The 14,718-nt window shown below is 34.7% G+C and overlaps 1 protein-coding gene across 1 annotated transcript in view; it reads left to right on the top strand.

The window, feature by feature from the left end:
* LOC149807823 (ADP-ribosylation factor-related protein 1-like) overlaps positions 1–3,169 on the top strand; it is a 30,692-nt gene extending 27,523 nt beyond the window's left edge. Inside the window, exon 8 of the mRNA XM_089971016.1 lies at positions 964–3,169. Within this exon, the coding sequence (XP_089827142.1) occupies positions 964–1,054 (91 nt within the window). The 3' untranslated portion in view covers positions 1,055–3,169. The remainder of the gene's footprint in view (positions 1–963) is intronic.
* Positions 3,170–14,718: the final 11,549 nt, after the last annotated feature.

Raw genomic sequence — 14,718 nt, 5'->3', positions numbered from 1 at the left:
TTTTTTCTTTGTTACTTGGCTCTACAGTGACACTCTGGATCTGGTAGGCCCAGTCTCAGTCACACAAGTGGTTACCAGACCCATTTGACATCAGCACTTCTGAATGAACACCCTGTGCAGCTTTTATTAGATTTGCCCCAAAACTTTTTTGTGTTAAGACTTCTTTCAAGGCATAATCCATGTCACCTCTGCTTGTGATGCACACAATTAGGAAAGTGGGTTAGCCTTTATGTAGGGAATCTTCTCCCCTCAGAGGTAACAAGTGGTATAGGTTGGATGTTCAATGTTCCCTCCATCTCTTACCAATCTCCTAATGTTAATGGAATCAGGAACGTATTTGAAGGAGAAAGTCCGGTTTTTAGTAAATTACGTTTCTTTTAGAATACTTATCCGATCACATTACTTTGATACCCTCCCAACCTCCCTGCAATGCAAACATCCTTTTACACGATGTTCAACTCAGTTTTAATCTAGCACCACCTGTAGGTGGTAAGGGGAGGTAATATGCCCTTTATCTATAATTCATAGAGAGAAAGATAAAAATTTTCATCTTTGGGATCACTGAATTTTGGAGATAGTAGGGCTTTTATTCCAAATATTAATGTGTTTGGGTGAGTATTCTAGGAGAAACATTATTTACTATACAATTTGCTTCATACAGTAAACTTTGTCATTTCTTGGTTAACTTGGATAAGTTTGCTGTGATTGCCCCCTTTAGCAACACCTCATGAGTTCTTGTGGGATTTATTATTTCTTCAGGGACCTTAAACTTGTGCACAAAGGATGTAAAAGGAAAAAAAATTCCAAAAGTTGTAACATACTTTATAGTTGATATATCTTAAAGCTTAGTGTTTTTGCTTTTTTTTTCTTCATAATTGCTAATCTTTCTTTACAGTGTGCTGAAGTGGAATAAAGCTGTTTTCTCAGAGTAGATAAAGAATATGTCCAATTTGTTTATTTCAGTGATAACATAGATGATGGAATAATTTGGTTGGTTGAGAGTATACAGAGGAACAACATCCAGCGGCCACCTGTACAGAAGGATATCACCTGACCAGGACTGAAAAATTAGAGCATTCAAACTGACCATGACTGGAACATAATATGATCACGATATCACTTTTGTGCATGCTGACCACATGTGTAGATTTTTCTGCATTTTATGGATTCAGACATCTTAGTTCATGATTAATGGACAAATTATTTTGATGTTTAAATTTATTGTTAATGTTGTAAATTTTGAAATCGTATATCTACTGCATTTCAAAATTGTTTAGAGAGCTAAGATAATTGAAAATGTTGAAAGGTGAGGGATTGCTATGAATTCGGTCATTTTTTATGGGGTGCCAGTTTTTGTGGATTTGTATGGGGTACCAGTTTCATCGATTTTGTGGTTGTTGCAAACCAGGAATTGAAACAATCCAGTGAAGAGTGATTCTTGTGTGGACACAACAGGAGTCCATTCCCAATCTAATAAACAAAGTACCAGTGAAACTATAAGTTTTCATAAACCAGAAAAAATGAATTCACAGTAATTAGGGAAATGTTTTATGAACCTTATTGATGGTTATATTGTTTGTGCTATTTCTTATGTTTACCTTTTGGATTACCTTGAAAATGTGGGTTATCTGCAGACAGGAGTAAAGAATGTTTGCTTCTTTTTGTCTGGAAATATCATTGGCGTTTGGATATCTGTTTTAATATTTGGTAGATGAAGGTCTGAAACTGACATGTTGGATGGAAGTGATCTTTATGGGAGTCGGACTTTATTTGTAAAAATTACGTGCAGATTTTTATTCACAAATATTAGAAACTGTTTGTTGTGGAAATCAGGGCAAGGGCTTATGACTGTCACTGGTACCATATGGAATTCTTTTTAAGAATGGTTTTAATAAGACAAGAAATGGAACGGAAACATAGGTTCCTTTTGCAAGCCTGCCCCGATCCATTGTCCGTAATCAATGCCTTGAGATTGTGCAGCTTTTCAGCATGAGATTCTAGTTGCATGATTCAAAAAAACTTTTTAAATATTGCTTTTGACTGTGGAGAGTGGAACTTGATTGCAAACTTCAGCTGGGATTTATTATATCCAGGCTAAGATACGTTGAAAATATAATTTTTTGTTGTTGTCCAGAATGTTAAACATATGTTTTTGAATTGTTGTACACATCTCAAAAAGCACCAAAAGTATTTGCTTTTCTGGTTAAAAAAACAGTTCTGGATTTTTGGAGCTTTTTTAAAAACATTTCTCTCTTGCTTACTATCTCTCTCTGTCTGTCTGTCTCTCTCCCTCTCTCTCTCTCTCTCTCTCTCTCTCTCTCTCTCTCTCAGCAGTTTGAACCAGATTGTAATCTTAATGTATCGATGCAAAGCAAGTTAAATTTTCAAAAACATCTTGAACAATCTTAGAAACTTTTTGAGAATTTTTTTCAAGCTTATATGTAAAACAACTGTGTTCCAACTTTATGAAGCTAAAGTCATTGGTTGAAGTCAATGCTATTGATTTTGCATCCAAAGAATAGTATTCACCTCAGGATGGATTTTTATGTTTGTGAGCACATAAAGTTGTTTTGAAAAATGTTTCTTTATATGTACATTTGTACATTAGTGACAAAATTATTCCTGTATTTCGCATCATTGTATGTATTTGTTATCTTAAAACTTAATTGCTGTACATCTTATAATTATATAATTTATAAACAGTTGCTGGTGATGTTATGAAAATTATGTTTTCATAACATCAGCACATTATATTTTATGTAACAAAAGACACTATAAAAGCTGTTATTTTGTTGAAAAAATTTCTTAACTATACTTTGTTCCATTGATAGTAAAAAATTTTAATTATAATCTAATAAATTCTCAGTTTTAAAAATCACAGATTTACAAGGTAACTTAAATTTTGGAATTGTTAATTGTCAGACATACATAGGCAAAATGCCAATGTTTTTAATGGATATGAAATTTTAAGTTTAAAGAAACAAAAAATTGTTGTGGATGTTAAAATTGAGAATATTGGAATCTCCACAGCATACATGCCAACCATTACACTTTTGGCATAATCATTACGCTTTTTTTTTCTCCCACCAAATTACATTTTATGCTAGACTATATGGATTACGCTTTTTTCATACAGTAAAAAAATTAAAATAACACTAAAGCAGCAAAATGTTTTTGTCATTTTTATTATCATCTCTTTAATTCCACTCATATAAATTTGAGAATATTCTTAAAAGGTGACTGCTGCATAAGAATAGCATGAGTGTACTTTCCTTTATTTGCTATTTATAGCAACTCTATATGATCCATTTCTATGAAACGGGTTTCTTCAGATGTGAACTTTGCCTGCCTCAGAGATTCATTTCATTGATAAGCTATTTAGTTATTGAACCAGTCTGTAGTTTTAAAGAAGAAAATGGTGACAGATATTAAGTGAAATGCTTTAAAGTGTGAGTTGTGGATGTTATCTGGAGGAAAATGTTTGAGCAACTGGACCTTTTCAAAATTCAAAACTTGTCAGATGTAAAAAAAAAGGACAAATCATCACTGTTTTGCAAGCTTTAAAAGAATATGAAAATAACATATTATGGCACTCTGAGCACCTAACTATGATCATTACAGTTTTCCAGATTGTAATCATTCAGTGAAAGTTGCACATGTAGACTAGTTCAAGTTAGTGCTAAATATAAATAATTTTTCAGAATATTTTGTGGTTATATTCTGGTTCTAATCCATATGGATTTTGCCCTGTGTCACAAGAATTTTGGGGGCCCCGAGTGGCCGAGTGGTGTAAAGCGCTCTCTGTTACGGATCACTGCCATCTCACCTCTGTCTGCGTGGGTTCGAGTCTCGGATTCGGCCAATGTGGGTATGTGAGAAAGCTTGCCAGTAGCTTCTCGTGGGTCGGTGGTTCTTTCCGGGGTTTTCCCGGGTTCTTCCTCCACCATTAATACTGGCCGCCATGTATAGCCTATCGTGTGCTGAAAAATGGCGTTAAACCCTACAACAACAACAACAACAACAAGAATTTTGACCAGCTGCAGAATCGGGTTAGTTGTAACGATGTATTTTATTCATACTTGCTGTAAATTGTAATTCTGGCATTTAATATATTGATTACACTTTGTATGCCCAAATTACACTTTTTTGCCACTTATAATAGCAATAATTATGCTTATACATCTAAGGGGGTTGGTATGTATACCACAGGCCTGTTTCATAAAGTCAGTTACTGGATAGGTGGTTTAAAGAAGGAAAATGTGGACATTAAAATTGAGAACAGTTGAATCTCCATGGACCTCCATTTTAAGATGTTATGTGCATTGGATTATCAGTAGTCGCAATCTAATACTCCTATATACAGTAGTCTGTCTTGTTAATCCTATATATAGTAGTCTCATCCTTGATATTATTGTATACATGTCACAGTCCTGTTACTCCTGTATACACCAGTCTCAGTGATGTTACTTTTATATACATTAGTCTCAGTCTTGTTACTCCTATTTAAGGTAGTCACAATCTTGTTACTCCTGTTTAATGTAGTCACAGTCTAGTTACTCTGTTTAATGTAGTCAGTCTTGTTACTTCTATATACAGTTGACTCATTCTTGTTCCTCTGGTGTACAGATTCTTAAGGTCTAAGTAGTCTCCATCTTGTTATGCCTTTATAGAGTAGTCTCAGTCTTGTTTTGCTTATATATAGTAGTCTCTGTCTTGATATTGTTGTATACCATAGTCTCAGTCTTGTTCTTCCAATATATAGTAGTCTCAGTCATGTTACTCCAATATATAATAGTCTTAGTTACTCTTATGTACAGTGGTCTCAGCCTTGTTCCTCCGATGTACAGATTTTGGAGTCTAAAGTTCTACGTATTCTGCATCTTCTTACAACTGTATACAGTGGTCTCAGTGACGTTACTCCTATATATAGTAGTCTCTCTTGATATTCTATACATGTCACAGTCTTGTTCCTCCAATATATAGCAGTCTCAGTGATGTTACTCCCATATACAGTAGTTTCATTCTTGATATTATTTATAAAAGTAGTTAGTCTTGTTCTTTCTATACATAGTAGTCTCAGTCTTGTTACTCATATATACAGGAGTCTCAATCTTATTACTCCTATATACAGTAGTCTCAGTTTTGTTACTCCTATATACCGCAGTCTTAGTCTTGTTACTACTATATACAGCAGTCTCAGGCTTGTTACTCTTCTATAAAGTAGTCTCAGTATTGTTACTCCTATACACAGTAGTTTCAGTCTTGTTACTCCTGTATACAGTAGTCTCAGTCTTGTTACTCCTATATACAGTAGTCTTAGTCTTGTTACTGCTATATACAGTACTCTCAGTCTTGTTACTCCTATATACAGTAGTCTCAGTTGTGTTACTCCTATATACAGTAGTCTTAGTCTTGTTACTCCTATATACAGTAGTCTTAGTCTTGTTACTACTTACTACTACTATATACAGTACTCTCAGTCTTGTTACTCCTATATACAGTAGTCTCAGTTGTGTTACTCCTGCCTCATTTATGTGTCATGAGGTTGTACCCTACTTCTGAGCTTTGCATTGTCAAGAATTGTGATACACAAAGGTGGGTGGTATTCCAGAAAAGTAGACAAATGAAGCTCTTGAATCATACTGAATAATCTATACTTTATACTCACATTTCAAAATACAGCAGGAAAAATGTAAATTTTTAGATCTGATTGTTTTGCACCAAAATTTGTCAGTTGTCACAACTGGATTTTATGCCTGGAGTTGAGTTTTTTGGGCCTGAGAACTAAAGTAGACCAGTCTGAACTGCACATTGACAGGTGAACCTTTGCAGAAAGTAGTATATGTTTGAGATTTGGAGTAAAAAGTGGCCAGGACATGATAATGATGGGTCTTATAAGCAACAACAACAAAACAAGTACATTTTTTACCATTCTGCACATGCACAAATGAAATAGCCAATCCAAAACATCTTGAACACAACTAGGCATCTGGCTAAACAACAATCTCTTGGAAGCGGATGTATTTCAACGTATTAAGAAGTAAGCAGAAAAATGCCTTTCCTACCCCCATTTCAGGCAAAAATGACAAAAATCTCAAGGGGTTAATGAGTTAGAGCAACCACAGTCTTGTTCTGTGGTTTACAGATTTTCGAGTCTAAAGGTTGAAAGTGAAAGTCATGTTAAGTTTAATAAGAAAATAATGCATTGTAAGATTGATTGGATAAAATAACCTTGGACCAGTTGATCTCCAGAGGGTTATTAAACATGGGGCTGGTATATAATGCGCTATTCATGGTACTATTATATTGTTTTTGAAATATAAGATATTTGTTTTATTTTAGAGTTTATTAAGTGAGGAAGAGAAATAATCATGCGTGTTGTCATTAAGTATGTGCAGTTAGTTTAAATTGTGACTAATTAACTTATATTTAACATCTTTTACACAAGGGGAAAAGTGGATTGTATTGTTAGAGTAGATTACAATATCTTTTTTAAGTGCTTTTATCTGTATGAATTATGCATGGCCTGTTTTCCTTGAATAATTTATGTTCTTGGTTTAAGTTGTTCAGGAATACCTATTTTCCTTTTCATTATTAGATTTATCATAACATAATATGCACAGATCTGTTAACACTTTGTATGTAATGTTGTGCAAAAAGAGGATAACATTTTAATTCATTTGGACGTGGTTGGGTATATTCTTAGTTATTTATACAACTTAGTATGGTTCTGTTATTTATACAACCCGCCCTTGGGGCCCCGAGTGGCCAAGTGGTCTAAAGCGCTTTTCGTTATGGATCACTGCCATCTCACCTCTGTCTGCGTGGGTTCAAGTCTCAGATTCGGCCAATGTGGGTATGTGAGAAAGCTTGCCAGTAGCTTCTCGTGGGTCGGTGGTTCTTTCCGGGGTTTTTCCGGGTTCTTCCTCCACCATTAATACTGGCCGCCATGTATAGCCTATCGTATGCTGAAAAATGGCGTTAAACCCTACAACAGCAACAACAACAACAACAACAACAACCCGCCCTTATTATAACTCTTCTGGCTATAATGGTATCATCATGGATTTTGTTTTTGTTATATATTTTATCGATACAGCATGTAAGTATCAGAATGTTGTTTATAGTACCTTTTATTTTAATTGCTTTCAAAATACTTTATTCTGACTATAGTTGAATGACATTCGATGTGCATTCCAAACTTTATATTCTGACTATAGTTGAATGACATTCGATATGCATTCCAAACTTTCAATATTTACGTTTATATGCTGAATCATTAATTTTTATTTGTATGGGGTATGTGAAGTCTCCATGGCACAAATGCTTGTGTGGTTGCTTACAATTCACATGTACACATGTACTATACATATAACAATAAATAGTTAGTATTATATGTTTATTACATGTGTATAGATAAATTATAAGCAACTGTATGGCAGCTGTCATGAAAATATTGTAGTCACTACCCCCTCCCCCAAGTGGATGCTCATTATGACACTGGGCTTTTACCAAAACATTTCAAATGATCCATACTTTTTGTCATAATTTTGTTATGAGTCTATGGTCTTAAACTATGTACCAGAAAAGTTGCAAAACCAACAAGTTAACAAAATCAGCAAATAATTTTTTCCCTAGAATACAATGTGAAAATTCAAAAGGAACTAACAGTATTGTGAATTAACTTCCAAAATAATCCTAAATGTTCTATCACAAGTCTAAAAGTATAGAAAGTTCCAAAAGAAATCCAATAATTTGAATGTTCTGATGTACTGAGTCTTCGTGTCCTGATGTACCACAATGATATCATCCAGAATGTCTTTGAATGGGTTCTCAATAATCGCAGAGTAGTGTTTTAGTCCACAATGTCAGTGAGCACTTTGTAATTCTAATGAATAGTTTAAAAAAATAAGTGTTATAGAATTATATCTGAACACAACTACAAATCCCTCCAGAGACTGATCATCAATCAGGAATGAATAATTACTTACATATCTTATATATGCTAATTTCACTTGACCTAAGACACAATAGATTGTTCTAAAATTCCCAAATTTATGATGGAAATTTCCAAACTGTCAATAGGTTCACTTCAAGAACATTTTAAGCTTGTAAACAAGGCTAGGTATTGAACTTAATTTCAAATAAACATCTTGTTTACTTCCAAGAGTCATGACAACAATCAGGTAGGCATTACCCTCAAACATGGATAGAAATTAACCACACTATAAATATACATTAAAAATGAAAATGTTGCCAATCTGACATCCAATATGTCCACCACAGCAGCTAAAATCTTACTATCACAGAAGAGTATCAGAGATGGTTGCAACACTCAGCAGTTAAAAGGACAAAATAGTCTTTTGTTAAATTCCTGGAAATTAATTTCACCAATTAAAGCATCAGTCCCTTCAAGGGACTGATTAAAAATGTTTTTAGTTCAGTAACAGAGCTGAGTATATGTTGCAAAGCCTGGTAGAAGGTGTTTCCGTATCCAACTTGGTTAGTACATGTACCCTCCTGAGATGAGAGGTTTCATGCCCAGAAGATGTTGCTTTCATACTAAAGGACAGTGGTTTGGTAGCCATGCATTGGAAGTTTATTATTTGATTATTTCCCAGAATAATTCAAAATTGCATGGTGAACAGCATTTTTTTTAAAAATTGCACTAGATTCAGTCTGTCAGGAAAAAACTAAATAATATGACACAAAACCTGATAAACAACGTTGCAAAACATGTGAAACCAGCCAAGCTTGATTTAAATGTTGAAAGCTTGCTAAATGATTTAAGATCTATAAATCATACCTGAAACTACAAATTCAATCATTTACTTCAATATTTTTTAATTACATTTATAAATCGGTGTGTGTGTGTGTGCAAAAGATTTCAGAGACAAAAATACATAATTTAGGTGAAATTGGAGGAAAATACACATAAAATGAACATCAATAATGTTTCTTTGTGATTGGATGAATATTGCTTCCTTTTTCTTTCCAGTGTGATTTTGGTTTAATGTGATTTTGTTCTGATGGGCTGTATCCATTCCATCTTGCATGGGTGAGCCATGTACATTGCATTATGATATCAACTGTTATTGCCATTAATTACTTTAACAGCAACATGTCAAAGCAGCCATGGTTTAATCCAAGGTACTTGCAGTCTGCTTTTTGTATCTGAAATGAAAACAACAAAAACAAATTTACAAGAAAAAAATATATATTAGAATCCTCCAGCTGGCAGGTATGAAACTTCTTCTCTTTGGTTATGAAGCCACTTGCATGGGTACAAAACTTTTTGGGTACAAAACCTCCTGAGTACAAAACCTCTTGGGTACAAAACCTCCTGGGTATGAATATACTAGAAAACCAGAGCCTTCCTTAGGTCTTTGGTATTAGAATCCAGAACCCTCTCTTTTTATAAAATTGGGGTACAGTTGGGAAAATGGGGATCTGAGTGAGAAATGAAGGAGCCCATCAGCAGGCTTCATTCATGGCAGGTCAGTAAATCTTTATTAGAATAAACTTACTGACTATGAATATTATCTTTATTTCAGTTTAGTTTTTACAATAGTCTTCAAGCTCTGTTTGAATATTTTTTTCGGTTCATTTGATTATTCTTCTTGCCAACAAAGGTTTATACCTTAATGGAAAGTGTTAAACATTGGAATTCACAGTCTGAGAAACTTAGGGACGAGGGCTGGTTATTGAGTGCTAATTATTGAGGGTCTTGAATACACAAGAAGTACTTAAAGAAATCTCTGATGCTGTTTAGTTTTCTTTAGCTTGGAATTTGAGCATGATGTGCCAAGAGCAGATGGCAGACCTGGACTTACGTTGTTTGCAGTTGGGTGCATGTTTTTTTTTACAGTTAAGTATATAGTATACACTTTGTTTGGTAAGTGTGTAACAGTTTTGGTTATACGAGTTCACTTTCTATCAAGCCTAGCTGGTATGGATCTGTACAAGTGCCTGACTGTGAAATCAGAACAAAATAGATATGAAGTATAGTATTTAGATTTTTTTAAACCAAATAAAGAAAATTTATAGTTATTGTTTGAAGTGAAATCATTTTTAAACTTTTCATAAATTAGGACACTATGGCCACTTCTAAGAGTATCAAACAGTAATACATATATATTTATTAGACAGTTTTCATTGATTCCTCATTCAAGTTGTGCTTTTTTCACATTGTGTTTATCCCAAACAAATTTGTTAAAGTTATGGATCAGTAACACAGCAGTAAAATGTGCTTTACTGGTATCATTGAATTTGTATCTTTCGAGTAAAATCTCTTTATTTTTGGACACCCACCAGCCCTTTCCCAAGACGTAGAATTGGTTAGACTTTCAGGGCTGCCACTTCAATGATTCAAATATTATAGGTTTTGTGTGTTATTATCCAGGTTCTCCCTTCCTTAGTGTTTATGCATTCCCCCCCAAAAAAAAAAGATATAAAATAATTTTGAGAAAAGAATTTAGAATGAAGGCCTCCTTGGTTTGTTTTATTTGTTTCCTGCATACAGTTATTAAAATTTAGGTTTCAAGGTCCATACTCCACTGTCTTCATGCATTTGGACCTGTTGAACCAGTTTACATGCCTTTTACATTTCATTTTCTGATTTTTTTTATAATTGTTAATGACATTTTCCTTTGATTTAGTTTGAGTTTGATATATATATAGAGAGAGAGGGGGGGCTGTGAGTGAGAAATGTTGGAAAACCCAATTCAAAGTATGACGTAAAGTTTCCATGCATCATGATTATGTGGAAGTGATTTGCCATTTTCAGGAGTTATTTATACTGGACTCCAGAGAAACTCTTGATTTTTCATGGATTCTGGAGATGACTGTATGTGGAATAAGTTAGTCTTTAATATTTAATGAACATTTTAAAACAATGACAAAATCATGATATAGATCTTCTAATGCAGTATAGTGAAATATAAAATTTATTCCTTATACTAAGACATATTTACTGAAATTAATAGAATTACTGGTGTTATACATGTTATATTCTTCCCGTCATTGTATGAATTACTCTGTCTCAATAGCGAATCGAGAGGACATGCCTAAAATAAGAGACTTTTGAGCAAAGATGATGCCTTTACTGGATTCAAAATCCTTTGAAAAAAGCAATAATTAAAGCTATTTGCCACCATGAGGCATATATCCATAGATACCGCCACGAGGCATATACCTATAAATGCCGCTATACATTAAACAAACTCACCTCTTACAATTGAATTAGCCTTCTCTTCATTTTGGCAAATATGTTGATTATATCATCACATGATACGGATTGCAAGAACACTGGTTGAAAACTGAATTATTTAAAAGGGTTTTTAAAATGTGCTAGTCCACATTGACGGAAAGGGTGTTTGTCTCTTTATCTAAAGATGTCTTAAGTAATGCAGATGTCATAGGTTTTAGGTATAGTCTTAATCCGATTATAGAGGTTATTTTTCTGTATTAGTACTGTCACTGTTCATATCAAAAGCAGCACTTTTTTTAAAACAACAAAAAATTTGCCTTCCCTCCCCAGTTTTACCGCTCTAGGTATCAGGCTGATTCAAATCATGACTGATTGGATACAGACTTATTCGGAGAGATTGCTGCTTCACTGGGAAAATTACCAGGGGCTCCATGGGCTAAATACCCAGGAGAGAAACATCTTCATGGGTATAATTATTTTGTGGTCCTGGAATCCGACTTGATATCCAACTTTATGAGAAAAATCAACCAAAACCTGGAGAGTATCCAATAAATGCGATTGATCAAGTGTGCCATGTTTATGACATCACGTATAAAAATAAGGATTTACACCAAAGACATATTGCAGATGTAAAATTAATTCACGCATTAAATTTGGTAAAAAAATAAATCACTTGCTAAATTTTTTATTAGACTGCGATGAAAGCTAAACTAGTGCTAGGGGCTGGTAATTAGTCAGCCGATTATTATTATTATTATAATGGAATCAGTTTATTATAGCCCATAAGGATATTGGAGGGGTAAAGCAGTGATTAGCAAACTTGCTGATGCAGCAGGTGTCGCATGTTCTGTTGCCACAGATTGGTTATCACAGCAAGCAATATGGCAACTTTATCTACCACCACCTAAATAAATTGAGTGTGCACATTTTGATGTCAGCACTCCCAATGAGGTGCATCAGGCAGATATTTTGTATTTACCACATGATACTATTAAAGCTGGTAGATATTAATCGCGCAAATACGGGCTAAATATCATTAACATTGCAAATAGATATAAAGAAGCAGAACCGCTGTCAACAAGGACAGCAACTGAAGTTGCATCTGTGTTTGAACGAATTTCTCAATGACAACCCTTGCAATGGCCACAGCAGCTACATGTTGATCCTGGCAAAGAATTTTTTTGTGCAATAACATCTCTGATGAAACAGCATAATGTCAAAATCAGGCAAGGATACACCACAATTCATCGCGATCAGGCAATCGTTGAGCAATTAAATCGCACACTTGCAGTGTGATTGCTTTGATATCAATATGCAAAGGAAATATCCACCTACCTAAAATCTGGGGATAAGAGATCTCGAGAATGAGTTGCAAGAAAACAAAGTGTAATAGCTGCGTTAAATAATGAAATTACTAGTGTAACTTCTGTGGGTTTTTTTCTGACATAATTATCAGCGCTTACATGTGTACAGATATATAGTTACTGTGGCTTACCCCCCCCCCCAGGTATAATACTGTCACAATGTTATTGATTCAGTGGGCGGGTTTAACTCAACATGGCAGTGGTATTATATCTGCAACAAGGGGATTTCCCGCTAGTGTTTTCCCATTATGTATATTTAAATAATTGAGTTCTGAACATGTATAGGAAAACAAGAATTGTAGCTCAATCAGTGATACGTCTGACTAGGGATCACATACATAAATTAATGTATGTTCGAATATCCATGGATGCCAAATAAATCCCTACTATATAAGTAGGGAGACAGTGGTGACTAGATGAGATAGTGTAAATATTATCTGAAATCCAAGGCCGTGTTATGTCATCAATCTGTGCCAATTGCCTGACTAGACATCTTAATTTCTGGGAGGTCGGGTTGCTCGGATCTCCCTCTGGACCTGCTAGAATGTTGTTTGGTAATCTAGAAATTAACTGGGGGTTGTGTCTGTGATCATGAGCACTATCAGCTTATGGTAGCGGATGTCTGTATATAAATACAGTATATACTCTCAATGGGCATCACCCGGGCACAGCTATCTCTTTTTGACAAAAATTAAAGATTTAAAATATTTTTTTAATTTGAAACATATTTATTATATAATGAATTCCAAAAATATTGCTGCTATTATGTCTGCAATTGAAAAATTACATGATGATGGTATAAAATTTCTGAACAACTAGATTCTGACATAAATTATTTATGATTTTGAATCACTGCAGGAAGAAACCAAGGTAAATAGACATTACCAGTCGAATACCGGTTCATTAAATTACTCCAACAGTGAATGATATAATCGTTGGCGACCGTCGATGATACACAAGTTGAATAATTTGTTTTACTTGCACACGCGATTGAGAAAATTAGATAAGAGTTGTCTTGCGAATATGACACAAGAAAGATTGTGAATGTGCATTTTACAAAATCCTGATCTTGGCGTATTACAAACACTGAAGATCTTACGATAAAGATCTACGAGTGCATATAAAATTTATATTTAAAAATTTCCCTTGCAAATCAAGAGGATATTTGCGCTGGTGCAGTAAGTTTGAAATGTATCCGTGACAATAGCGGATTACGACATCGCAGATAAACTGGGTTAACCATTCTAATACAATCAAAATCCAGGGGTAGCATGAGGTATGAATGTATATAAAATATATCCCTGCTGGGCCTGACTAGATTTTTCAAGATCAAATTGATAGCTACCATCAATTGTATCACATACAAGATTAACTGCAATCGTTGATTGTGATCGCGACAACACCCGGTGATATATGACGACCTCCAGCGTATGGAGCATTGTTGTGCTTGAGCATGTTGGGCGGTGGGGCAATTTTTCTCTATGCGGCAACGATTTGGGAAAAGTTTTCATCAATAATATGATTGACTGTTTTCGTTAGCTCGTTAAATCCTGGTAATACAAATGTTGGTAAATCTGCTTCAGTTATTTTATAGTGTCCAAGAAACAACTGCTTAAGTGTCATCGTATGGGGTGGGTGGGCAAGATCAACGAAGACATCACGGTGGCAATCACCGTTTGAGTGATAACCCGATTCACATACCTGAGGTCGGATGCAACCTGGTTTAGGTGTTGTATCACTGCAATAATCTGTTGACACGTATCATCGTTGTAGTATTGTGATATACCAGAAAATAAACTTCGTAGCTTGTTACTTGCATGCCTGTGTTCAGACTTAATTGCGTCGGAAAATGCGTTAATGATTCGTAGACGATCGGGTTATCATCATCGTCATAATTATATATAGTTCTTAACACCTTAGGAAGTCTTGTACCATCAGACGCAATAAAATGAAGTTTTCATCGCTGTGATATGTATTCATATAAGTCAATGGGTCTGTTTTTCGATATTCTGGAAGTGAGTTGTAAAATATTCGTTTGTCTGAGACGTAATCAGATCGTTGAGGTTCTGGTTGTGCATGATAAACAGGTGCTATCTCTGGCCATCCCAACACAGTTCGAATCGACGAATGCTATATATCGACGGC

Source organism: Sinohyriopsis cumingii, chromosome 1 (genome assembly GCF_028554795.1).
Source record: "Sinohyriopsis cumingii isolate HCF-2022 chromosome 1, ASM2855479v2, whole genome shotgun sequence".
NCBI classification, from domain to species: Eukaryota; Metazoa; Mollusca; class Bivalvia; order Unionida; family Unionidae; genus Sinohyriopsis; species Sinohyriopsis cumingii.
The sequence above is the reverse complement of the archived record's forward strand: the minus strand, read 5'-3'. Positions and strand labels throughout refer to the sequence as shown.